The 27,408-nt window shown below is 37.3% G+C and overlaps 3 protein-coding genes across 5 annotated transcripts; 1 reads left to right on the forward strand and 2 right to left on the reverse strand.

Moving 5' to 3' along the window:
• The first annotated feature begins 1,425 nt into the window (after positions 1-1,425).
• On the forward strand, positions 1,426-4,589 carry LOC136264279 (dual oxidase maturation factor 1-like). The gene is made up of 5 exons (XM_066058985.1): positions 1,426-1,663; positions 1,778-1,835; positions 3,347-3,484; positions 3,537-3,789; positions 3,844-4,589. The coding sequence occupies exons 1-5, from the start codon at positions 1,508-1,510 to the stop codon at positions 4,403-4,405; spliced, it is 1,167 nt and encodes a 388-aa protein (XP_065915057.1). The 5' UTR covers positions 1,426-1,507; the 3' UTR covers positions 4,406-4,589.
• A 3,059-nt stretch (positions 4,590-7,648) lies between these two features.
• On the reverse strand, positions 7,649-12,683 carry LOC136264347 (putative phosphatidylglycerol/phosphatidylinositol transfer protein DDB_G0285639). Of its 3 annotated transcripts, none has more exons than XM_066059062.1 (5): positions 8,501-12,683; positions 8,343-8,441; positions 8,129-8,257; positions 7,967-8,064; positions 7,649-7,915 (listed from the first exon to the last, which is right to left on the reverse strand). In XM_066059062.1, exons 1-5 carry the CDS (start codon positions 8,595-8,597, stop codon positions 7,847-7,849), a joined length of 492 nt encoding a protein of 163 aa, XP_065915134.1. In that variant the 5' UTR covers positions 8,598-12,683; the 3' UTR covers positions 7,649-7,846. The 3 variants fall into 3 exon arrangements, with proteins under 3 accessions (XP_065915134.1, XP_065915135.1, XP_065915136.1); XM_066059063.1 differs by having other exon boundaries at positions 7,659-7,886; positions 8,015-8,064; positions 8,501-12,664; XM_066059064.1 differs by having other exon boundaries at positions 7,660-7,886; positions 7,941-8,064; positions 8,501-12,668.
• A 6,331-nt stretch (positions 12,684-19,014) lies between these two features.
• LOC136263995 (putative phosphatidylglycerol/phosphatidylinositol transfer protein DDB_G0278295) lies at positions 19,015-23,315 on the reverse strand. Its single transcript, XM_066058669.1, has 5 exons — positions 23,067-23,315; positions 22,912-23,010; positions 19,756-19,881; positions 19,241-19,290; positions 19,015-19,186 (listed from the first exon to the last, which is right to left on the reverse strand). The coding sequence occupies exons 1-5, from the start codon at positions 23,176-23,178 to the stop codon at positions 19,106-19,108; spliced, it is 468 nt and encodes a 155-aa protein (XP_065914741.1). The 5' UTR covers positions 23,179-23,315; the 3' UTR covers positions 19,015-19,105.
• Between the last annotated feature and the right edge of the window lie 4,093 nt (positions 23,316-27,408).

The raw sequence follows: 27,408 nt of genomic DNA on the forward strand, positions 1-27,408 counted from the left end.
TTCCCTTAACAAAAATAATAGTGTACATAGAAAGCAATCCAATCTAGCCAACTGCTCCTTAGGTAAAAACTGGGAGTGCTTAACTTAGCATGCAGTTCTTTCTTTAGGTAGCTATAGCTAATTGTTATGTCTCTTGGCATTGTTTTCAATAAAGTTGTAAATACGTAGATTGTAGAGTCAATTAGTATTAGACCAATAACTTTCCTCCCCATCAACATTAGTTTTGCTGTTCATCCATTTTATATGGTTTGGCCCTAATGAATGTACTGCATTCCGTAACAAAGTGTTACCAGCTTGTGTTGAACAAGGGTTGGTAGATATTTTCTTTTTGACATAGCTGCTGAGATACACCTTAGAATTCAGCCAACACAGAAAGCAGGCATGAAAATATAGATACATACAGTGTACATTTAACTTGAATTACAGTTGATTCCATCCCATAGGTACCTAGTCTCGCGGCGCCCGACCCTAAAAAGAGGGTCTGGTGAAACTGTGTACAAAAAGTTTGGCGCTGCCGGAATGTTGGAAGCTCCAATCAGATCGCTCCATTTCAAATTGATTATGTAATGCGTACATTTCAAAAGATTCGCGGCTTAAGGTTAATTACATCCGGTGACTCTGCCGCTTAAAAATCGTTGAGAAAACGGCCTTACAATTCTGTTGGGTTCGTTTTAATGTTGAATAAATGAAGTAGCGCCATTAGTTTAGTGATGCTGTAAGCGGATCTGGTTGAATGGATGCTGTGAAGTAAACAGTGCACTTACGTAACACGTAAAACGTCATCCAATAAACATTCCAGAGATCAAACTTTTTGTACAGAGTTTCACCAGACCCTCTTTTTAGGGTCGGGCGCCGCGAGACTAATAGGTACCTAGCTAGCCAGTGGCGATTCTAGACCTGACCTACAGGGGGGGACAAGTAGGGAACAGCATGACTATTGTTGCATGTATGGAATATAAAGCAGAATTTCAAGGGGGTGCACCCCCAGAAGCTGCAGGATTTTTGCAATTTGAAGGCTCGAAAACAATCTAAAATTCATTCTAAAGGCATGAAATATGCTAAAAATAGCAATGCCAATCTATACTGCAATTTCCCCCAAGATTTTTAAAAAGTTATTTTTCAGCAGGGGGGAAATGCCCCCCCCCCCTTAGAATCGCCTATGTAGCTAGCTAAGTTGTGTTGCTGAGTGCATCATCCGGGGGTATCATCAAACCCGACTAGCTAAGCCTCACATCAGCTTTTGCGATATTAAAGCATCCAGCGATAAAATAGCAATCTCTCGAGGTCTGTGCTTAATTAGCTAATGTCTGATCACGTGGTTGTGAGTGGATGATTAGTCGTGTCCCAATAAAATCCTAAAAAATACGACCAAATTGAAGCCTCATAGTTAGTTCAGCTATATGAAGGTAACTATAAATAGATAAGTATTTTTTTGTTTTGTGCTCAATCAATAGCTAGCTAAAGTTTCAAATCATTGAACGCGATTTACAGCCAGTAAACGATTGCAATGGGAGGTTCTTTTAGAAAACAGCCAGCTCCAACTCTCTACCCTGCTAACAAGACACCATGTACAACTGATGGCCTAGAGATCGCCTTTGCTGTGGCCTGTGCCATGATTGCTTTCTCCTTCATCCTGATCATTGCCGGAATCAGAGGATGGGAGGTAGCTAGCTATGAAGTGTAGCTATACTGTGTACTGTGGCTAGTTAGATGCTAGCTACGTAAGGTATACGTGTAGCTGTGACGGCTGGCTTCAACTTAGTGTTCTTTTTTTCAGCGAATTTGGGCCACAGTTCGAGTGATCACGGCATTATGGATCGGACTTGTACTTTTGGGTAAGTTTACTGTGCTGCATTTGTATGAGAGTATGAGTAGACCAGCATTTGGGCGGGGCCGCTGCCAGACTTGGTAGCACCCCACCTATATATCTTGGGCAGCGGGTGGGAAAGTACGTCAGTAGGTGGGGAGTTGTCAACTAAGTTGTTTTCGTCAATTAGACTTTATAGCTAGTAGCTACATGTACTTAGCTAAAAGTAGATTGTTTATGCTTAGCTATAACCATCCGCAACTACATCGAGGTGATTAATTTTCAACATGCCGGCACCTTCTGTTAGAACTGAGTTGGAAAATAAACGGTAGCTAGCTACGTAATTTATAGTTGGGGCATATAACATTGATGCATTAGATGTATGATGATGTGGTATAGAAATTTCCATACTGACAAAAAGTTTACCTGCTGAAATTATATATTTACTGCAGTCAGGTTGTATTTTTGCTTGAACCAATGAACCCTGCCAGAATTAGTGAGGTGTACTTGGGTTCACACTCATGGTCTTGTACTGGAGCAAGCATGTTTTCATGTCGTAAACATGTCATGAAAAATTTTAAAGCTTAGCTACTTGTTCTTGCTCATATCAAAGCACACTAGCTCTTTGATTAACAGTTTTGGTGTTAAGAGATTCATTGTGCTACTAAAATATTAAAGCAGCGAGCCCATGTAGCAAGTGTTATCAACAAAAACAGGGAGTGTGAACTTGTATTAGCATAGCAATGTGCCTTAAAGTTTGTTGCTGAGTTAACGTTGCTATGGTTAAGGTTCATGCAAAGTTGTCTTCCTCCAAGTAATACAGGAATCTTTGTATCAAGCTTATGGTGCTAATACACAGAGAATTATGATAAACTTTGATTTGACTGGTAGGGTATCAAAACTTAGTATTATGTTTATTTTAATATAACTTTCCAAATACGTTGTGCAGCTGTTGTATATAGCTACCTGTGTAAATAGAGATCAGTGTCCACTAGCTATAAAGACAGTGTGATAAAATGAATGGAAGCCCAGGTGAAAGTTCGTATATTAATAGTGTAATAGCTATCAGTAGTTTCAAGATGCTACACTACTGATGTTATAACACCCTGAATAATATGGTTTCAGGGAATGGTGTTGAAGAATTACATACAACTCTAAATACAGCTGGCCATTTTGTAAATTTAGCATTTAGTCTAACTTCCTAAGTGATAAGAACTCTGTATATACACTGATTGAGGTATTTGTTTACCTGCTCAGTATTTATATGTCATCTCATTGTGCAACACCAGCTTAGATGTTTGTTTAGCCTACCAGATTATGTTTATTGACAAAAGCCATGTTATGCATTAGGATAGTCTCAGTCTACATATGACAGTTAGAGCTATTGCTGTTCATAGAGAAACAGTTTACAGGAGTGTGAATGTTTAAGTCTACAAATGTGCAGTGTGTAATATTGTTGTGTATGCACATAATGCAGTTCTTGCATGTTATAAATTTATGAATGGATAGTAATTTACACTTACGCACTTCTTTTTGCAGAGTGTAACTTTGGCTATGGGTGGTATGTAGATAAGATGAAGGGAGTGCATACTAAGTACAAGGCATTTTCTAAAGTTGACATCACTGCTGACATTGGCCTGTATATTGGATTGCGTGGCATCAATGTTACTTTGAAAGGTAGACTATTTTGTCATTATGTTGACTGTTTACTCGCTGGCTTGAATTTCAGGTGTACCGGAATATCAGCACAATGAGCATATCTTCTACAATGAGGCATTCAGATGGGCTGATCCTTGGGTGCAGGGTCATATTGGGTTTGGTCCAGATGCAGGACAATTTAACCAGGAGTTCCGTGCAAAGAAAGTTAATGGTGTTCCTTATCCAATTCAGTGGGTAGCTGGATACTTTACTGTTGATGAAGGGCAGATGCGTTGGGGAAGAAAGTTCCGTCTTGCAGGCTGGATTACCCACATATTGCTTTGGTAAGTTCATTACCTATGAAATCTATAAGATTATGTAGTTAATCTTCCTTGTAGGTTAGCCTTTGCTGTTTACCTGGTTACTATAATACTGTTTTGGCTGGTAGTTAGACTTGGTGCTATAGCCATGGTTTTGCTAGGAGCTATTATGATATTGGCTGTCTTCTTTTATGGGATAATTATCATGAACGACCCGGAGCTTGTAATACCATTTAATGCTGAGGACAGACTGCATCCAACTTTTGGCTCATCATTTTACTTTTCCCTGTTCACTGGGTTTTTTTGCATTTTCATTGGATGTCTGATTTGGGCTCTGGATTTCTTTGCTCCACAGAAGACAGCTGTGATGTTCAATCACACTGCTGCAGAGTTTTGTCAGGAAGAGTCTCATCTGGAACAGCCAGAATATGGTACATCATCTTTTGGAGTGTGCAGGACAGAGAGAGGTGTAACAGTATTCAGACAGTCACTGAGAAAAAGGCGGCACACCATTCGTTTATCCACACAAAGTGGTAGATCCACACGAAGTGGCAGTCAAAACTTTATGTATAACAATAACAATATAATTCCACTAGAAGACATTGCACAAGTTACTGAGGTCACTGTGCATGTTGATTAAGAGGTATACATACATACCTACCACAGACCTAAACTTTCACACTTCAATTAACTCTTCTACACTGATCTTACTGACCCAGTACAACAGTATAAAGAAATTTGTTAAACATGTACCTTTTTACAATGTATGTACATATTTCACTTCGAATTCATTTGTGAATGATAATTGCATATCTTACTTTTAACTATTGTTGTAACACAATCATATAATACATACTGTAGGCCTACAGCCACCTGTATGGGTAGAAGTTATAGTGAGAACACGAAAACATAGGCTCAATTAGATATCAAAAAATAAAAAGTGATAAAACAAAGGGATTACCTATACCTGCAGATATACTAGTGGACATTTGGACACTTCATGACTTAAGTAGGTATACTGTGCAAGTGCTACCATACTATATGATAGACACTAAGTTATTATTATTATTATTTACTTTAGTCCATTTCTACTGAATCCAGATGCCTGAGGCTAATATAACATTTCTCATCATAATTTCCTGCTGTTTGATTGGTCATGGTAGGACAAGGTATATTGGGGTGTATACAGTCGATGCTGTATTACTGCTGTTATTAGAGTAAATGTCCACTGCTAAAGTGAGTCAGCCTTGCACAATAAAATAGCTACTCCATTGGGATGTAGGAGTGTAGTGTTTTCTAGCAACCAAGTGGTAATTATGATTAGCAGGTCCCTATATATAGTGGGATAGCAATCTACAGTACAAACCGACCAAAAGTGTCCTGATTATGTGTCAGGTCACTTTGTGTACTAACGGATACTTTGGGCCATTTCCAAGTGTCCTGATTTCACAAATGTCCTCATTTTCAAGTTTCCTGATTAACAGGTTCCACTGTATACTCAGTGCTTGTAATGTAAACATTTTGCTCATGTGAGTGTTACAGACATAACATACAGACGTGTTTTAGGCGAACAATTTCAAGAAACACCTACTGCTGACTGGCTGTAAGTGTTCATCTGGCTTAAAATCATAACCAATTGACTGTTATTAGACAATGTTATTATTATTATTATTATTATTACTAGGCCCGGGGCAAATACAACAAAGTACAATTACTAACGGGACAACCTACCAATAAGGCAGTGCAGGACCGGTACAGTGTGTGCATGTTGGCACATAAATGCAATTATAATCAGATGTTATACATATATAGCAGGCTCTAAGAATTCATACTAACCAATGAACGCTTAATTAAGTCTAGGATATTAATTTATGCATCTGTACACAACTTGTGTCCTCCTCATGTGATACCAGTCGTTTAAAAGTGGATGGATCAAGGTGATGGATTAAGACATGGCTGGAGTTGCCAAGGGCAGACCACAGTGGTATCAATCTGGGACAAACGAAGCTGAGTATTTCCGCTATGTGACACACACAACCATTATCTGACTCATCCACTGAGTTACATTTTTAAGTATGAGATGGGCCGATATGTCAGACAATGGTCACATGGTGTCTTGGATACACTGCAAGATAAAATAAAATGTGTAGCAGATTTCTGTGAAAGGTGGTAGCGCCTTCAAAGGAATACTAATGGATATGACACATCAGTGGTGTGCACACTGAATGGTAGCTATACAGTAGTGATTGGTGCTTCACAGCTACGGGAGATAATATTTTATTTATTGTTACTGGGTAGTTAAATACAAACACAGTACAAACAAACAGTGTTACAACATGAAAACAGTCTACCTCTGTTAATAATCCTCCTGAACGCATGGCATGGTGACTTGGAATGTACTGGCAGCTGGCATGGCGACTTGGGATGGCTTACAGCGGCACCTGAATTTAGCCACTGAATTTAATGGCAATGAATATTAAACTATTGAAAGTGTTTAGGATAAGTTAGCTATCCATAGTTCACATACCTATGGAATAATTATGAATATATTGTTTTCACAATCGGCACTAATGAAAACCTATTGTTTCACAGACAAAATTTCCAAGGATATGCCGTAATTTGCTTTTTTTACATAAATACTTTAATACAAGTATATACTGTTACTTGAAAAAGTTATTAACAACTTACTCATTGTGTGTGTGTGTGTGTGTGTGTGTGTGTGTGTGTGTGTGTGTGTGTGTGTGTGTGTGTGTAGTTGTGTGTGTATGTGTGTGTGTTGTGCATGTGTGTGTGTGTGTGTGGTATGTGTGTGTGTGTGTGTGTACAGTTGTGTGTGTGTGTGTGTGTGTGTACAGTTGTGTGTGTGTGTGTGTACAGTTGTGTGTGTAGTTGTGTGTGTACGTGTGTGTGTTGTGCATGTGTGTGTGTGTGTGTGTGTGTGTGGTATGTGTGTGTGTGTGTGTGTGTGTGTGTGTGTGGTATGTGTGTGTGTGGTATGTGTGTGTGTGGTATGTGTTTGTGTGTGTGTGTATGTGTGTGTGTTTGTGTGTGTGTGTGTGTATGTGTGTTCTGGAGTAAAACAACTTATACAGGTATATAATTCAAGGTATAGTCACAGGTAGCTATGTGAGTATATATATATAATAACTCTATCGTTGAACACTAAAAATCCAGCCTTAGTCTATATGTTTGACTCTGCTGTTTATATAAAGATTTTGTTTGTCGTGGTCCTTTGGAAAAACCATGCAATGTAAGTTTCATGTTGGTTACTATAAACTTGCACTGTACTTTAAATGCATCATATAATTTTGTTCCATAAAACTTCAACAGCTATTAAATGCTCCTACATACATGCTGCATGCATTTCAAGACATTAACTCCCCTGACAACATGCTTTCAGTAAAAATTTATATTTTGTGGTAAAATTATAGCTAATAATGCTTAGCTTATAGTGAACTAGTCACCATACAACTAAGTAGCTTATTATCCTTTGTTAATGATTGGAAAGTCTGTTTTTTTGCAGAGCCATACAATCACATTGTATATGCCTTATAAAAGAAATTATTTTAAAACAGTCATACTTCAAAAAGTTTACTAGAATTACACAGTCCAGTGAGGTATTTAATTTTCAGCTTTGATATACATCATTGTCAACAGCAAATAAAAATGTATAGGTAATGCTGCACAAGTCCCTGCAAGTCTTTCACTTGCCAGTTACATCACAACAGCATCCTTGGCTTCATCTCAGACTCATACCTATAACTACTCCTACTGTGATATGAAGGGCTGTATTTTTATTTGTGGCTATAATAATAATTATAACATATATACATAGTACGTATTTGTATCACCATAATATACTGTGTGCTTAAAGCTTGTTCATAATTGAGATGCCAGTACATACAGTAGCTATAATTATTTATGTACTTTAGCTAACTCTGTTATCTGTGTATGTTAATAAAAAAAATTTATACAAACATATAGCTAGTTCAATTGTCACACATTGATCCACTCACTCATTAGCTAGCTTAGAGTGATCATCTAACTATACATTGTAAATTTAGACAAAATAGCAGATTATTCATCTGATCAGTAGCTGTGACTGTTCCACTGTAGTTACCCTGTACAAAACCCATTCATAATACACATCCTATAATGTAAATAGTTATACACACTTAGTCTAGTGGTTACTCACTCTTACAATCAACTGTATAGTGACTGTATAATTCTTTACACATTCATAGCTTACTGGAATGATAGAGTTTGGTACTTTATACTGAATTTTCCAGTTAGCATCTTCTGTAATGAAATGTACACATGCAGAATATGAAACTTCATAATTGTACTGAAATGAATGACTGACCTGCTAGTAGTGGACATTTCACTTTTATGAATTGTAACAATGCATAGCACAAATCGTATGTTTCCCTTAATGGTGGCAAATTATTGAAACGTACTTCGACGTACATTCGTCCACTGGTCACTTTCTCCACTGTAAATCAACAACAAATTATTCAAACAAGAAAGTGCATTTTATTCAGTCAAATAAACGTGTTTTATAATTCATGGTAACTAACATATTGTGCCATTTAGTTGTATCAATATATCTTCTCCGATTACAGGAGGATATGGGTTGAAATCCACTTTAATATTTTGTATCCAAGCAGTCCGCTTAGCTGTAAAAATTAAATTCATATCCTACAATCGTGCATAAAGTGGTGCAACTATACTCAACCGCAAGATCCTTCCCAACAAGTCACTTTCTGTCCTTGTAGCTCTTCACTACTTGTAAGCAGAGATACAAAAATTACTATAAGTTTTATACACCCCATAATAATTATTAGCTACCACAACAAACTCTCAACTTGTGAGTACACATATATTGTTTGTTGTACATGGTTTATATATTTATTCACATATACACATGTATAACTGCATGTGTTACATATACAGTACGTTTATTTTCACTTACTGACATACCTCATTCAACATGAATTAAGTATGAAAGTACAGAGCTGAATGGTTGACAACAATAGTAGTCTTTCAAGGCATAATTGTATGAAGGATACTGTAATATTTCAATCACGTTATTGATCACTACAATATTGTTGTGTATATGAACTGATGTGTATACTGTATGAAGACTGTCAGTTTCAGCATATACACAGACAATTACAATGAAACAAAAAATATATAACTATCTACTAGTCAATATGTATATACTCCAACTATGCTGGCCCATGCATGTGTGCCCTAATGCTACACAATTAGATTGCAAGTGTAACAATTTGCATGCATATGCATTTTATACCAAGACTTGCTTGCAATTAGAAACAGTTAACTTTAATAACAATCAGCAAGCTACAACAAACATTATGAGAAATTTGAGAAAATAGAACGTATAACCAGTGTGGTCTTGGCATACCAGTGTCTACTCAACAAGAAGTCACTTTGAGCAAAATCAATATTTACATTTTCATTTCTATACTGACAATCATTGTAATAAGTAGTACTCAAATCCACAATCTCAAGTTACAAGTAGCTAACTAAGGCCATTCCAAGTAGTCTACCTGTTTCTAAATCAATAACGCTATGGGTATAAATAGCTACCATGTTAAATATCATGGAATCTGTATAGATGTTCATAAATTTTGCAAAGATAAAGTTTCATGGCTGATAAAACCAGTGATTCCACGGTGCATGCACATCTATATCACACATACGTACAGTATCTTCATGGAAATTCAATGATGCATTGCGGTAGTGTATGTAGCTACTCTGCATAATTACACAATCTTCATTTATGTGTCACTTGCTGACTGCACTACTGATGTTATAGTCTTTTGTTAACTTATCGATCATTAGGTACGACATATAGGAGGAAAGCACAATATCGATGGGTGTGGTATACTATGTGAAATGCCAGGTGTCACATGCCAACTAGATTATAATGTATATGCATTCGTGATTTCTTGTATTAATAATGGGTAGGCATATATATATGATATGCATCAAATATGAGTTATTACGGACATGGCCCTAGTTAGCTATTCTGATCTATTTCAGAAGTGGTCAAAGTTCAGTAAGGATTAAGAGTTGCTAAAATTGTAATACTCTAATAGAACTGTCAACTACTCCACACTATAGAGATAATTATAATAGGGGAACTAGTGCAAGACTGATTGGAATAACTACCTCATCATGTGGCAACCTCATTGAAAAAATTTACTTGACTGTAGCTAGTCTACTACTATCATGGTTCTGCATAGCTTGTCTCTAGGATATTGAGTTTAAACATTTGCGAGCTGAAGTGTTGAAAAATGCAATAATATCACGTGAATAATTATGATTAGTATAGCTATTGCAAAACCCTTTGGTACATGTGGTTGTGCTTGTTTATTTGAGGCATGTGTTTTTTACTTTCTTTTCCACCTGCTGTTTTAACTTGTGTGATGCTGGGCCATGAATTAGAAAGACCAGGGGTGAGAACCTATAACATATTGTAAGATAGTAATATATACCATAATTTTATAGTGCGAAAATACACAACTATGAAAGAAGTGAAGGTGTACACGAGTGAAGGTGTACGCCACAATGACATCAAATCTAAGTAGTAGTCTTTTTCACATGGACTCCTTTCATCTTAGTCTGCAAACAACAGGAAACTCTCAACTTTAAAGATTTTTCTTTCTGTGATTTTATTTTGAGATTAACTTCAAGATTTTGATACTGTGTAATCTGTTTGTCTGTTTTACGATCATACAGGACCACATAAGCATGGAATGTCACCAACTCAGGAGAGTTCTTCACTAAAATAGCAACACCATTTGTATCAAATGTTATACACAGTACTTTTATCAAATGAATTTACACACAGTATACATGAACCAGTCCACCATGAGCTAATATCGTACTCATAAATGCACCAGGAAGGTGAGTGTCCCTGGATTTAACACACAACTGTTGCAAATTACAGCAACTACGAGCTGGGGTAGGACATACAATAATCTGCTGTCTAAGTCTTAAGTATTTGATCCTATTACAGTTAGCGAATATGTCTGTAAGTGTAGTGTTATGGAAGCATCAATAGGCAGTATTGATAAAGTGGATAAGTGATGGGAAATATGATATTACCAACAGGCTGCTGCCTATGAATCTACGTTCACAATCATCACAGAATTTGTCCGGACTCTAATGCTTGCAAGCTTGTACATTTCTGAAACAACCTAGAGAGTATTTTCTTGTCATTTTCTCCCAATGGTAATAAGACACACAAGCTAACTGCTAAGTGGGTTAACTTCAAATCACTCAATATCCTCCACAATTCTCTACCTCAGAAACTGGTACACCCATCAAGTTTAGTCTTCATAAGTTATGACAGCAGTTGGCAATAGTACGAAGACCTTGTAAACTTTTCAAACCATCTTTGTTGTTATCTAAATTCAGTTGCTGAGGATTGGGGCATGCAAAAGTTAGCTGTACCAACTGTCAAGAATTAATTGAGGTAAATTGTATCAAATGAAATCCGCCTATTATGATTAATATATCTAATTCGGTCACAACTTTAAGGCTGCTAATGCCGCAAATTAGCTGATCTACATGCACACTTGAGGGCTTCACTTTCAGTAAAGCTGTGTGAGATACCTTGCTACCATGAGCACAATCAGCCAATAGTAACGATAGTTTGGGTAATCCAAACTTACTGGTACCAACATACTGGAGGTTGGCCGTTTTACCAAACTCCATTTGAAATACTGGGAACACAGGGACAAGATCCAGTGGCATTTTAAACCTCTTGTACAACTTGAGATAACCAACAGTACCAGATTATAGCTACATTATATCGTGACTTGTGCTATTCCTCCAATATAGCACTCTCTCTGAATAAAAAATCATTATCTGTTGACATGATGATGTTCAAATTACATGGTTTAAATACATTTGATATCCGGCAATGCAACCATGATTCTATGGAGCTAGTAGAAGAGTCAATGTCATCTATTCAGTAGCACATCCTTACACTGTATATTCCAGATTGTAAGTTCATTCAGCATTGTCCCTAGTGGGATAGTGGGATAGCATTCACAGACAGATTGTAGCACCAATGTGAGGCACCAACGAGTGTTAGCAATTGTACTGAGTGCAATTAGCAATGAACATCAAGTCTCTGTAGATGTCTCATGTGTTGTAATATCATTTCTAGTTGGTTATGGTTCAACTGGTTGTTGTTAGATCAAGATGTATCACATTACTGCAGCACTCGAGTATTCTGCCAATTGCTTTGATGATGTGACGCCAGTGACGAGGTGTCGAAAGGATATTCGCTTCATATGCTGTCTGCACCAGCGTTGAAACCGGGTCGGGTCATCCGGGTCAACCGGGTCACATTTTCTCCGGGTCATCCGGGTCTGACCCGGTTTACAAATTATCCGGGTCTGACCCGGATTGGATCACGTGAGAAACGAAATTGATCGTTTGGCGACGTGGAACCTATAAACGCTAGTCGCGTAGCTCTTTCATGAGCCACGCCCACTTATCGCGTTACAAACATACGCTCAGCCACGCTCATTTATTAGTAAGTGCAGTCTGTAGCATGAAACTGTGTCCGTTTCAGTCTGCAAGCTTACGTGGAGCCACGCCCACTAATCGATTAATGTATGAGTTGTATATAGTCTAGGTCTAGTCTTGCAGCAGGATATTAAGTACTTTTGTGAGCCACACCCATTTTAATATATTGGGAAATTGCAATACTAAGTATGTATGAAGCCACACCCAATTGCTGTCTGTAAACTCACAGTAGCTACGTGGAACCAAACCCACTGACTGATTTTAAATTATGAACTTACCGGCTTAGTTATCACATAACTACTTGTTTACTCAACACGAATCGAACGCTCAAAACGTAGTCTCGCTCGCTCGAGAATACCCGAAACATAGCTTTTATCGCGCGCCTCGACTTAATTTAATCCGGGTCAATCCGGGTCACATCCGGGTCAAATCCGGGTCTGACCCGGATTGCTATCCGGGTCAGTGGGTCATCCGGGTCAGCAGTAGTGACCCGGTTTCAACGCTGGTCTGCACGTCTTGAGCTGCTGCTGCTGCTGCTGCTGCTGCTGCTGCTGCTGCTGCTGCTGCTGCTGCTGCTGCTGCTGCATGCTGCTGCAGGAGGAACCGAGGAGAAAGAATACCTGATTACCTGATACCTGACATGCATGATACCTGACATGCATGGTACCTGTATATTCAAGATAAATAAAGTGTGAAAGTACAGAGCTGAATGGTTGGCAACAATAGTATATTATAGTCTTCTAGGTATTAGCTTGGTGAAATTACATGAATTACACTGTAATATTTTAATCAAATTATTGAACACTACTAAGGAGTATAATATTGTAGCACATATGAATTGATGTGTATTGTGCATAAAGATTTCTTTATCATCAATTTCATTTTATACATAGACAATAACGACAGAAGTAACTATATCTATTCTTTATTATGTACTCTAACAACACCGATGCATGCATGCTTTCTCTATATTGTCTATAACACTATATATCAGTAAAGTACAAGTGGCATGTGCATACACTGTATACCTGAAATATCTAAGACATAATTGCTTGTAACCTTCACAAGTGGAGACACTTAACCAGCTATATTGGCAAACCATTAACAGACATTTGAGAAAATGGAATGCATAACTGGTACCATGCACTCATTTGCTATATATAGTCTGATGATCTTAATTATTTTTTGCATCGCATTTCTATACAATGTTACGATATCTTGCTAACTTATCAATCATTATGCAGCACATATAGGAGGAACGCACAACACTCATGAGTATGGAATACCCAGGGGCGGATTGGGGGGGGGGGGGGGATAAGGGGGCTGTATCCCCCCTTTCCTTTCTAAGTTAGTACTTAGCCAATAAAACCCTAAATCTTCTATGTGTATAAAAGCAGACTTATTTCAGGAACTATGTATCACTACCAACACAAATAATGTCTATGTAACTATACCTATTGTTCAACTCTGTTTCCAGGAGAATATAACTTCCTTTTCCTCAAGAGTTATTCAAAAACAAGTTTCAATTGTGGGTTGCATTTCCAGTTATAAAAGTTTTAATTGTGGGTTTTGTTTTATTCAGATGAGTAGCGGTGTTTTCCACTTTGGTTATAAGAGGTGATTAGAGTGGTTTAAATGAATTATATGATTCAAAAAGTGTTAGTTAGTTTAATTGGTTAGATCTATCAGCTTCAGTATAATATGTAGCTAGCTACCAACTCAGCTGAACTGTAGTCTTTTGGCAATTTGCAGTCTCGTAAGTAGAGTTGCACCGATAATCGGTTGAATTATCGGTAACAACCGATATTAGCTAATTTTACAAGTATCGGTATCGGCTACGAAGCGGAAATAACTTGCCGGTTAACCGAAACCCACAATCAATCGTTAAGTTGACGACAATGAACAGGTGAAAGTAAAGAAGGTGGTGAATGTAGCAGTAAGTGGTTTGTTGTAACTGTTTTGTAACTATTTGAGTTTGTTTGTTTGCACAAATGTGGTTGCAAGGCTATAGTAGGCTGTGTATATTTATCGGCCGCCCACGCAATTAGTTGATCACTCTTCACAAAGGGTCTGTAGTCCCACTAAAACACTGTTTGATTAGCTGTTTTATAACTACTTGGCTTCCTTTTCCATGAAAGGAGATACTAGCAAAACTGTGTAAAACATTGTAAAAGTCGGCCGCCCACGTAATTAATTACATTGATTACATTATCATTACAAATGCAGTTTATACGCATAAACTTTAGGTGATTTTCTGCTCCTCCTCCTCCTCTGTTCTGAAGAAATGAAGAATATCGGTAAATATCGGCATATCGGTTACAGGAATAGGCAAATAATCGGTATCGGCAAATGTGAAAAAATGCATATCGGTGCAACTCTACTCGTAAGGCAGCTATAGCATATTCACCCACTTTTGTTGTAGAATGTAAAATATGTATCAGTTACCTTCTGATATGACCCCATGCTGTGGGTTATGGTGCTGGCATTTGTAGCTGGCATTTGTAGCTAGCCTATAGTTCAGTCCTCATAATGCGGCAGATATAATAAATTGACTATCACAACAACAAATTCAGAAAGCCCATAAATAATATAGTTGCACTTTGCTAAGGATTGCCAGTGGACTAGCTAATAGCTACTAGTACCCTTCACTGCATTCTGCTTTTCAGTACACTTTATTGGTGTTATGGCTAACAAAAGTGTCACTAGGCTATGGAGCATGCATACTAATAATTGTGACGTTCAGCACCACTACTACTTAGTTATACATGTTTTTGCCTCACAGATTTAGCTGATTAGAGCATGGCCAAGAGGAGCTGATGCATTATGGCACATAGCTAGCTATATCTAAATTCTTGGTAGCCACAAATGAAAAGATTATCATATTATACTCAATGCATATTACAATCAGTCTTGATTTAATGGAAAAGCAAAATTTGAAAGATACATAATAAACTGAAATTCCATTATTTTCCACTGAAAAGTTGCTAAAAATACGTACTCTCAGATTCACCTTTAGAGGACCTAGTTTTCAAAAATTTCCTGGGGGGGGGGGGGGCATGCCCCCAGACCCCCCTAGGTTGCACACTAATATAGTCACTATATATTCCAAATAGCTAAATTTACCATGGATACTATATGAACTAGGGAGGTATGTTCCGCTTCCAAAAATGGAAGGAAATGGTGGACTTATTTTTATCCACTTTTGGATGTTTTTTTACTCTGTGATATATCCTTCCAATTTTGGATGGAAATAGCTCATTTTCCTATATAGTGACGAAAATATACAATAAGGTTCCAAAATTGGATGGTTATCTGTACCAAGTTTATAATCATCCAAAGTTGGATGGTTCTTGTCATCCACTTTTGGAATAATCTGTAACAAATTTATATCCATCCAACATTGGATAGTTCTTGTCATCCAAATTTTGGAATAATCTATACCAAATTTATAATCATCCAAAATTGGATGGTTCTTGTCATCCAATTTTGGAATACTTTGTATTAAATTCATATTTACAATCTGAAAATAACGAATCACAGCAATCCAACTTATGTATCATTGTTCACGATCATACAGTATGGTAGAACAGTATTAAGGATGTTTTCACAATAAAAATATTGACCAGAAACCAGCCTCACAATACCTTCATAGTGCCTTGGCAGTATTGGTGAGGTATAGCAAAGTCTAAAAATGTGACTTGAAATGCTTGCAATAAGTTACAATAAAGTTTTTCAAGTTTCTATATAATGGAATTTTCTGCTGACTGACTGACAAATTCATCTTAGTTCAATAATGGCTAAGGCTACAAGCTTGGTTTTTCACTGTTTAATGTCACTTCATCCCCTCTGGTGCCTTTTGGCATATGACAGTAAGTAACAATGCATGCATCATGGACTTAACTAAGTAGCCTTTGTGCTCCTTTTTGCCCCATTTCTCTTCATTGATAGCTTAAGGTGTCAATTCCTGGTAGCATATAATGGCTTCCCTATGTGTAATTACCCATATTCTCCACAACCCCCTGTAGCTGCACTTCTCTCCATTTGCATTGCTGTGTAACAGGCAGAACATGCCGGAAAATGAAGCATAAGGTTGATCATTGGAGCACATGCTCAGATGCAAAATTAATTTGATGGCATGAAGGTATTCATCATGGAGTTATCTTTATTTGTGTCTCATTTCTTTTTGCTGACAGTATAAGGTGTTGATTAGTAGTAATGCATTAATGATTTTAATTTGCAAATGAAAGTCATTTGTAATTTTGCACCAAACCTTAAACAATAGAAGTAAGCAAATTTGTTCTAACTTATCATTCGCCATGAGTGCAAGTACAAGGAATTTTAAGTTTCACTTCGGATCATAGAAATAAAAAGTGATGAAACATGGGAGATCATGCATTTAGTGCAGGTATGCTAATGGTGAAATTGGACTACCAGAATTATCCATTTATGGATGGATATAAATTTGGTACAGATTATTCCAAAATTGGATAACAAGAACCATCCACTTTTGGATGGTTATAAATTTAGTTCACGTTATTCCAAGATTGGATACCGATTTTGGATAACTATAAATTTGGTAAGGATTATTCCAAAATTGGATGACCAATTTTGTATGATTATAAATCTGGTACAGATTATTTCAAAATTGGAAGACTCATTTTGGATGATTATAAATTTGGTACAGATTATTCCAATATTGGAAGACTAGAACCATCCACTATTGGATGATTATAAATTTGGTACAGATTATTCCAAAAGTGGATGACAAGAACCATCCAATTTTGGATGATTATAAATTTGGTACAGATTATTCCAAAAGTGGATGACCATAACCATCCAATTTTGGATGATTATAAATTTGGTACAGATTATTCCAAAAGTGGATGACAAGAACCATCCAATTTTGGATGATTATAAATTTGGTACAGAGTATTCCTAAAGTGGATGACCAGAACCATCCAATTTTGGATGATTATAAATTTGGTATAGATTATTCCAAAAGTGGATGACCACAACCATCCAATTTTGGATGAATATAAAGTTGGTACAGATTATTCCAAAATTGGATGAACAGAACCATCCAATTTTGGAACCTTATTGTAGATTTTTGTCACTATATAGGAAAATGAGCTATTTCCATCTAATATTGGAAGGATAGATCACAGAGTAAAAAAAATCCAAAAGTGGATGAAAATAGATCCACCATTTCCTTCCATATTTTGAAGTGGAATATATATGGAACTAGGGCCTTGTGAAAAGGCTTGGTATCTTCTAATGCCTGGCTAGTTACCTATGTCCTGTCCAGCTTAGCGCCCCCCCCTCCCTTTCAAAAAATCCTAGATCCGCCCGATACCATGCAGGTTATAGTTATATATACACAATGGCCGATCCAGGATGGGATATTTGGGTCAAATGCCCCACACACACACATACACACAGCCAGACATACTGCTGATTAATATACTAAACTTTATGTTAGGCCAAGATCATTTTATAAAACTCATGAAAATATGCACATTTTACTAGTATTTATTACAAATTTACCTGAACCAAAGCAAATAAAAGTCAAACTAACTGTGAAATTGTTACCCAGCATCTTCGTGCGTACTAAGCGCCTCTAAAAACAATTATTGTGTTGTTTCAGACGTTCAGAGCTATTTAAACAGCTTTTAAGACTTCACAACCAATCGCAAAGGCCAAAATGGCAAAATTAACAGTGAAATGCTACTAAGAGGCGATTATTTGCTGCTTCAAAAATGCAGCAACTAACTATAACAACAGAATCTGGCTCTCCCCAATTACCTACGACTTAACCTGTTTGTGCCCCTCCCCTTGCCAGTTCCTGGATCCGCCCCTGATACAATCACGATTTCTTGCATAATAGGTAATAGCTACTACCACATCAGTGTCCTTACAATACCGGCTGCTCCATCCTGTATTGATTGTCACGTAGGTTTGTTGCTTCAGCCAGTGTTGATGTTGGTTTGCTGCTCCATCAAGTCTCTGTTTAGATGTTTTATGTACTTTAAACTTTTCTTGTTGTTAACCTGCAGTTGGTTGTTAGATCATGTGAATCAAGTTAATGCATCACTCCAGTATTCTGCCCAATACTTTTAATGATGTCAAGGGGTTTGAAAATGTCGTTGCAAGTATTGTTCAATGCTCTTCAACTGATTAACATGACTTCAGGGGTTATACTTATAAGTTAGCAAGATATTGGCAGCTTGCTCAGTATTTGGCAGCATAATTATAAGTCCTCTAAGTTGTGATATCTATGATCTAACTTTTTGCCATAACAATAATGTGTTATCTCAATTTATTTGCAACAGAAAATAAATAATGCTTTATAAAATGCAAGTCCTACACAGTAAATATTGAGTATAGTGAAATCTGTGGCAAAATACTGAAGATAGTAGCTAATCATCACTGAATTTTTTAGTGAGGATCACTAAAATTTGCAGTGACATTCACTGCTACTCATTTTTACTGTGTAGCTACTAGCTACATGTGTTACCGTACGCAAGAAATTTTGACGTCAAAAAAAATTGACAAATTTGACGAATCAGTTTAATTTGTCAAATTTAAATTCGTCAAATGTTTATAAGTGCCTTTAAAAGTACAGGTTTTGCCTACAATTTGTTGATTTTCGTCAACATTTTATTCGTCAAATCTGCTTAAGTGTGAATTCGTCAAAATTTTCATACGTCAAAATTTCCTTGCGTACAGTATGTGCATAACAGCAGTGTCCACAACAAAGTCATTGTTCCTTCTATTAAGCATTACATTTGATATTGGCACATATCATATTCTTGCCACCTTGATCAGTGCCTTCGATACTGACAAGATATGTCCCCTACCAATAAACAATACATTCCAAATATTGTATAGCAAATACTTGGATACTTACCCCTGGAATTTTATCAGGCACCATCACAGTTTTAGAACCACTCAAAGGGCCTGCATAAAAAATGGACACTGCATATTTGTATATGTGACCAGGCCTGCGAAAACAGGACATGTGCATGGGCACAAACTACACTACAGTTCATGTTGCAGTACTGGGACGGAATATTTGTATTCTGTAACTTGCATCATAACACCAATTAAATGCTTACTAGATACTGAAAAATGTATTGCCATAGCATAATACTATAAAAAATTATGAGTGATGGAAGTTTGAAAAAGTAGGCAAAATCATGTTCCCACATGCCCTATTTTCGCAGGCCCAGTTACACATGACAGTTTATAGCTGTCATTTTCTAACAAAAAATGGGGGGTCCACTTATATTGTGTTGCAGCACGTTTTCATTAAAAATAAAGGCAACTTTTATAGTAACTACAAAAAAACAACAACAAAAAAAGCAGGATTACCATGCATACACATAATGATATTTAAAACAATAATATTCATTATCACTTTACCTGCAGGGATTGGGCACTCTTTGCCCATTTTCTTAGCAAAGTCACATACATCGTAGCTTTGATTCAATACAGTGATAAAACCATACTTAGCCGTCACCTTGATTTTACCACCAGCAATTTGCCTGTCTAATATGAAATGACAACACTGTAAGCTATTTAGCATGTACACAGCAACAACATTTCTATCCCACTGGAGCCCTACATCAAAGTAATACAGTAGGAGTATAATTACCCTCCTAATAGAAGTTAAACCCCAGTAGGTGAGAGGAAGTTTAGTATGAAAGGCACATTCAGACCATAACGTATGTATTCACAGCAAAACTTGAAACCATCACATGTTTATCTAGCCTCATTGTCATGTTGTTTATGAAGTTAAATGCTTTAAAGTGGGGGATAGAAAGTATGTCATAACACATTGTTACCGATACTTCAATTTCAGAAATTGTCGTGTTGTTCAGATGCTTCAAAGTGTGGGATAGAAGCTACTTAAACCATACCTACACTCACAGGATATCTGCATGTTATCAAAACTTTGGCCTAGGCCTCAGGTTTGGTAACAATGATATCATACTCACTGTGGGATTAACTAATACTACCACTATACACATACCTATACATAGGTGCTAAAATCGTTATAAATGGGTAATAAAATACTTAGTATTAACATATTTTTAGTAACAGTAAAATGCACAGGTGAGACATAGATTTTCTGTATGCTGTAGCTATAGCAATTATAAGCAAAAATTAAAAAAAAAACAGTTTTGTGTGCATGTGTAGTGGCTGTATGAGTTGTAATAGTTTTAAGGACATTTTGTTAAATCATCTGAATTTACTTTGATTTTGTTTTTGTATCTGTGTGTTATACTTCTTGATGAAGTCCTACACAGTAATAAATAAATAAATAAATAAATAGAGTAGCTATGTGTTTTTGTTTTCAGCACATAGCATGAAAATTTAGATGAAGATGTAAATGTAAGTAACTGTACATTTAACTCTGAGATTAACTTTGTAGCTGATAACTAGTATGGCTACTAGGTAAAACAAGGTACATATTTGAGAACTAGGTAGCTAATACATAAAACAAGGTATTTGAGATGCATGTCCACCTTCATATTCAATATGTAATTTCATTCATGGGTGCACAGGACAATAGGATAAGCTTTCAGTACTATAGAAAAGCCTCTTCATTGTCAGTAGATTGAATGAAATCTGTTAATATCCTATCTGTTTACAAGGTCATTCTTAGCGTAATCATGCAATAAAGACCAATATCACATACAAAGACTTTTGAATTTGAACTGACCATGCAACACTATCTAGTGATTTATGAATGGTTAATTCAGTAATCTTGTATCTATGGAGTCACCATATGCATGGGACTTGCAGATACATCTCAAAACTAGCTACATAGCTCATTATAGCTTGCTGTATGATTCCACCATGCACTGCAAGTAACAGCAACTGCACCACTATGATCATACAGTGTGACAAAGAGCTAAGAATCTAATTTAATTTAATTTAATAATTGCTTTACAGAATTGGAATTACATACAGTAGAGGCTATAGTGATTACAGAGACATACAATTCTGAAGGACTACCAGTGTCCTGCACTGGTAGCCTAGAGCACTAACTACTTAACTACAAAAACTATACATGCATACATTTATATAATAGTTACAAATAATTATAGTTGGTTGGTGCAGGAGTCTTGGAGCAGCGGGTACAAGGACACAGGTAATGAAAAGTACAGGGGGTATTATCAAAGTTAGCTAAAAAATGATTCCATAAAAATGCTTTCAACTTTGGTTTGATTACATCTAGTGATTGAGATAGGTCAATTATTGGTAAAGAGTTCCATAATCTTGGTAAACGATAAAAATATGAGTTCATGATAGGGTTGATATGGGCTGTCTTGGGGTATAACTTTGTGCCAGCAGATCTTGTTGAACCTGTAGTAAAGTTGGTATAGTTCAAGATGTCAAATTTATCTGATGGATTTTTGATGGATTTGATAAAGAATAGTATGTCGGCAATTTCGTAAATGTACATTAGTGGCAACATACCAGTTTGTATTAGCCTTGTTTTATAGTCTGATTGATAGTTTGATAATATGAATTTGGTGGCTCTTCGTTGGACTTTCTCAAGTGATTCAATGTCTTTTAACAGGTATGGCCTCCACAGGGGGGAACAATACAGTAGCTTTGATCTAACTAAAGTGATAAACAGAGATTTTCTGGCCTGGGGACAATTGGAGTCCTTGAAGACCCTACGCAATAAGCCAAGAGATTTATAGGCATTAGAAGAAATCATTTCATAGTGTGCTTGCCATGTTAGCGAATTAGTAAAAACAATCCCAAGGTCTTTACAGCTGGAGGACTCATCAATTGAATGACCGTTGACATGATATGTAGAGTTGAATTTGCGATGGTAGCTCATAAACACAAACTTTGAAAGATTAAATGAGAGAAAGTTGTTAATGGACCAGTTGAATAATGAATTGATGTCTTCTTGGAGATGCTCAATGTCTAATGTTGATGTGATTTGTCTGAATAATTTTGTATCGTCAGCAAACTCAAATAGATCTGATGTGACAATTGATGGGAGGTCATTGATAAATATTAAAAAGAGCAAAGGACCCAGAATACTCCCCTGTGGCACGCCGGAGATAACAAGTAAAGTGCCGGATAGGTGGTTGCCCACAGAAACACACTGGGTTCTGTTGTGTAGATAGAAACTAAACCAATTCCATAAGGTGCCAGTGAATCATGAATCATGCAGCTAATTATTGTGAAACATCCATTGCAATAGCTGTAAAATCGAATTTCTGGTATATAATTATATAGACACATGCATGCATACAACTCCAAGTCCCATCACGAAGACCTCCTAAAAGGTTTCAAGTTTGATAATCATTGCCAGTGTTTTCAATCAAGGATATAGCTAGCTAAGGCTCTAATTTGCAGGCTAATATTAGTTGTATTGGACTATGTGTGATTACATTATGCAATAGCTATAAGAATAATTATCTCTATTGCAACATGACTCAAAAGTAAAACTAGCTATGCCTTTTACTTAATCACATTTCCGAGTTTACTTTGCTGACACTTCTGACATCAGCACCAATGAAGGTTTTAACGTTACAGCTAGCTACTTACTGACAGTCCCGCTTGCAATGATGGTGAGATTCCTTCCTTTCTGTGGTGGGTTAGGAGAGAAGGAGATTTTCAGATCTGTCACATCATAATCACTCTTGTCTGATGGGATAATGTATAGATACGTATGTACAGTATTGGTCTTGCTAACAACTTACCGCAAGAAGTGTCGACAGTACATGACAAGTCGGGATCTTTCGTTAGAGGGTTGGCGATGACCAGAACGAAGCAGAAGCTGCAGAACGCAGTAAAAACGAATGCCTCCTTCATAATCACAGCTCTTCGTGAAATAACTTGATCTAGAAAACGCTAGTTAAGTATACATGCTACGTATACTATTCCGTCTTCTGATTTTCTACTGAACCTCTAGTCGGGCGCACGAAACTAGTGATTTCCCGCTCCTTAAGATCACGAGACCTTAACCTCATGATCATGTGATCCTTCTCGTTTGAATGCTTGTGAAGTGTGATGATCGCGATGACTTTTGTTACACTTGATGTCTCTGATTGTAACACACTGTTTAGTATAGCATATTTAACGCTATCTGTGTGCACTTGAGCCTACCTTTACTTGATAGGTCTTCCCTCTTGTTAGGCCGGGAATTAAATGTAGCTAGACTAATTTGTGTGCACTTGAGCCTACCTTTACATGATAGGTCTTCCCTCTTGTTAGGCCGGGAATTAAATGTAGCTAGACTAATTTGTGGTTGTTGGTGCAAGATCCTTTACCATTATCAAAGTAGCCACAACAAATCGCAAGCGTATCATGCAGGCAAAACTATTAACTGAATGTCAATAGCTATACACCTTCAGTTCAACTCGATGGTACATAACCTTCTGTCCATTTTGGTTGCCTTGCTTTGTACCAGACCTCCATGGGACTGTAGATGGTTCTGGATGTCCTGCAGGTTCAGGTTGTCTATCAGTATTCTCAACTATCTTGTTATCCAACAATCAAACAGGATGGCAGAAGATGCTGAAATGCTGTTCACAAAGTGGCGAAAGTGCCACAAATCAGAATCAGAGAAATCATACACCTGACTGGTCATCAAAGAGGACAGGTGCTTCTTAACTATATACATAGCTACTGATAGCAACTTCCAATTACAATCGTGATTTCTCCCATACAAGCTCCTCCGAGGAGTTTGTTACAAACACAATTGGCACCATTTGTTATTAGTTAATGAACAACAGGACAGACACTCACAGGGGCCCATGCCAGAACTATGTAGATTCTTGGTCGCTCTCACCACTGAGGAGATTGGACATCAGAAAGGATAGCAAAGTGAATTTTGGGATACAATTTGTTTTGGATCTTCACTGCTTTGTGATGCCGATGGTAGTAAGGCAAATTTTCCACCTTATTGTTAAACCCTGCATATTATATTTGTAACAATTCTCTGTCAGTTGTCAGTCTCTCCAGTAGCATCATCCTTATGTGCAGCAATTACTTATTGTGTTCTGCAATATTCCCACTACAATGATCAGTGTACTGTAGCTATAACCTATGACAGGTACAAAGAGAGCATACCGTATGCAAGGAAATTTTGACGTCAAAAATTTGACGAATCAGTATGTACTTTTGTGATATGTGCATGTCTCGTCTGTTTTGTTATTATGTGTTTCTTTTTGTAGTAGTAGTATATCTAATCCAAAACAGCCAAGCTGTAAAAAAAGTGTGCGGCCCTCAGAAAGGCTATGGTGAAAAAAGATGTGAAATCCAAGGTGGCGGCCAAGAAATGGCTGTGATGGTAGGTTAGTGGTAAAAATTTTAATAATGACAATTCAGGTGAATTTTTGTGCCGCTTCACAAAAATTCACCTGAATTGTCGTTATTAAAATTTTTACCACTAACCTACCATCACAGCCATTTCTTGGCCGCCACCTTGGATTTCACATCTTTTTTCACCATAGCCTTTCTGAGGGCCGCACACTTTTTTTACAGCTTGGCTGTTTTGGATTAGATTTCATTTCTTTTTGTATTTGTATACCCCAAAGCCGGCCTATGGCCAGCTTTGGGACTTTTTTAACCTATGTTTTTTTCTTTACTACAGGAAGAAGAAAAGATGAAGTAGATGTACTTTAAATATTTTATCAGTAAATGTACAAATTATATATACTGTATAATACATATGTGACCGGATTTGCGAAAAGGGGTCCAATTTGCCAACTTTGACAATTGATAACTTCAGATTGGAAAGAGCTATTGCCTTGATATTTGGGCAGTGGTGAGCACCACTATAGCTGAATACATGGTGAAATGTTCAGGTTAATATGTTACTTGAACACTGAGTTATGGTCTCCAACATTTACGGAATTGGATGTGTGTGGAAGACCCCTTTTCGCAAATCCGGTCACATATATTGATTACAGAAATCTCCATGGTGGTTTCTTTGTAACTGAACACTCTACAAGGTGACTTCTTCTAATTGCTCTCTCTACAGGGTGAATTGTTTGTAGCTGAACGATCTACAAGGTAACTTCTTCTAGCTGATCTCTCTACAGGGTGATGTGTTTGTAGCTGAATTTTGTATAGGTGATTTGTTTGCAGCTGAGCTCTTTACAGAATGGTTTCTTTGTAGCTGAACTCTCTAAAAGGTAACTTCTTCTAACTGATCTTTCTACAGGGCAATTTGTTTCTGGCAGAATTTTCTACAGGGTGATTTCTTTGCAGCTGAACTCTCTACATGGTGGTTTCTTTGTAGCTGAACTCTCTACAAGGTAATTTCTTCTAGCTGATCTCTCTACAGGGAGGTTTGTTTGTAGCTGAACTATCTACAAGGTAAATTCTTATAGCTGATCTCTACAGGGTGATTTGTTCGTAGTTGAATTCTGTACAGGTGATTTGTTTGCAGCTGAGCTCTTTACAAAATGGTTTCTTTGTAGCTGAACTTTCTCCAAGGTAACTTCTTCTAACTGATCTTTCTACAGGGTGATTTGTTTGTAGCTGAACTATCTACAAGGTAATTTCTTCTAGCTGATCTCTCTACAGGGCGATTTGTTTGTAGCTGAATTCTGTACAAGTGATTTGTTTGCAGCTGAGCTCTTTACAGAATAGTTTCTTTGTAGCTGAACTCTCTACAGGGTGATTTGTTTGTAGCTGAAATCCCTACAAGGTAACTTCTTCTAGCTGATCTCTCTACAGGGTGATTTGTTTGTAGCTGAACTCTCTACAGGTGATTTGTTTGTAGCTGAACTCTACAAGGCGATACTTCTAGGTGATCTCTCTACAGGATTCCTTGTTTCTAACTGAACTCTCAACAGGGTGATCTGTTCATAGCTGAACTTTCTACTGGGTGATTTGTTTGCAGCTGAACTCTCTAAATGGTGGTTTCTTTGTAGCTGAACTCTCTACAATGTGACTTCTTCTAGCTGAACTCTCTACAAGGTGACTTGTTTCTAGCTGATCTCTCTACAGGGTGACTTGTTTCTAGCTGAACTCTCTACAGGTGATTTGTTTGTAGCTGAACTCTCTACATGGTGGTTTCATTGTAGCTGAACTCTCTACAAGGTAACTTCTTCTAGCTGATCTTTTTCACTGCATATTTGTTTGTAGCTGAGTTCTCTACAGGGTGATTTGTTTGCAGCTGAACTCTCTACATGGGAGTTTCATTGTAGCTGAACTCTCTACAATGTGACTTCTTCTAGCTGAACTCTCTACAGGGTGACTTGTTTCTAGCTGAACTCTCTACAGGTGATTTGTTTGCAGCTGAACTCTCTACATGGTGGTTTCTTTGTAGCTGAACTCTCTACAAGGTAACTTCTTCTAGCCGATCTTTCTACAAGGTAATTGAGTTTTTTGCAGCTGAACTCTTTACATGGTGGTTGCTTTGTAGCTGAACTCTCTGAAAGGTGACTTCTTCTAGCTGAACTCTCTACAGGATGATTTGTTTGCAGCTGGATTCTCTACGTGGTAGTTTCTTTGTAGCTGAACTCTCTACAATGTGACTTCTTCTAGCTGAACTCTCTACAGGATGATTTGTTTGCAGCTGGATTCTCTACGTGGTAGTTTCTTTGTAGCTGAACTCTCCACAATATGACTTCTTCTAGCTGAACTCTCTACAGGGTGACTTGTTTTTAGCTGATCTCTCTACAGGGTGACTTGTTTCTAGCTGAACTCTCTACAGGTGATTTGTTTGCAGCTGAACTCTCTACATGGTGGTTTCTTTGTAGCTGAACTCTCTACAAGGTAACTTCTTCTAGCTGATCTTTCTACAGGGTGATTTGTTTGTAGCTGAATTCTCTACAGGGTGATTTATTTGCAGCTTAACTCTCTACAAGGTGACTTCTTCTAGCTGAACTCTCTACAGAGTGATTGATTTTTTTTGCAGCTGAACTCTCTACATGGTGGTTTCTTTGTAACTTAACTCTCTACAGGGTGATTTGTTTGTAGCTGAACTCTCTACAGGGTGATCTGTTCATAGCTGAACTCCCTATAAGGTAACTTCTTCTAGCTAATCTTTCTACAGGGCGATTTGTTTGTAGCTGAGTTCTCTACAGG

The sequence above is a fragment of the Dysidea avara genome, chromosome 8 (genome assembly GCF_963678975.1).
Source record: "Dysidea avara chromosome 8, odDysAvar1.4, whole genome shotgun sequence".
Classification (NCBI taxonomy): Eukaryota; Metazoa; Porifera; class Demospongiae; order Dictyoceratida; family Dysideidae; genus Dysidea; species Dysidea avara.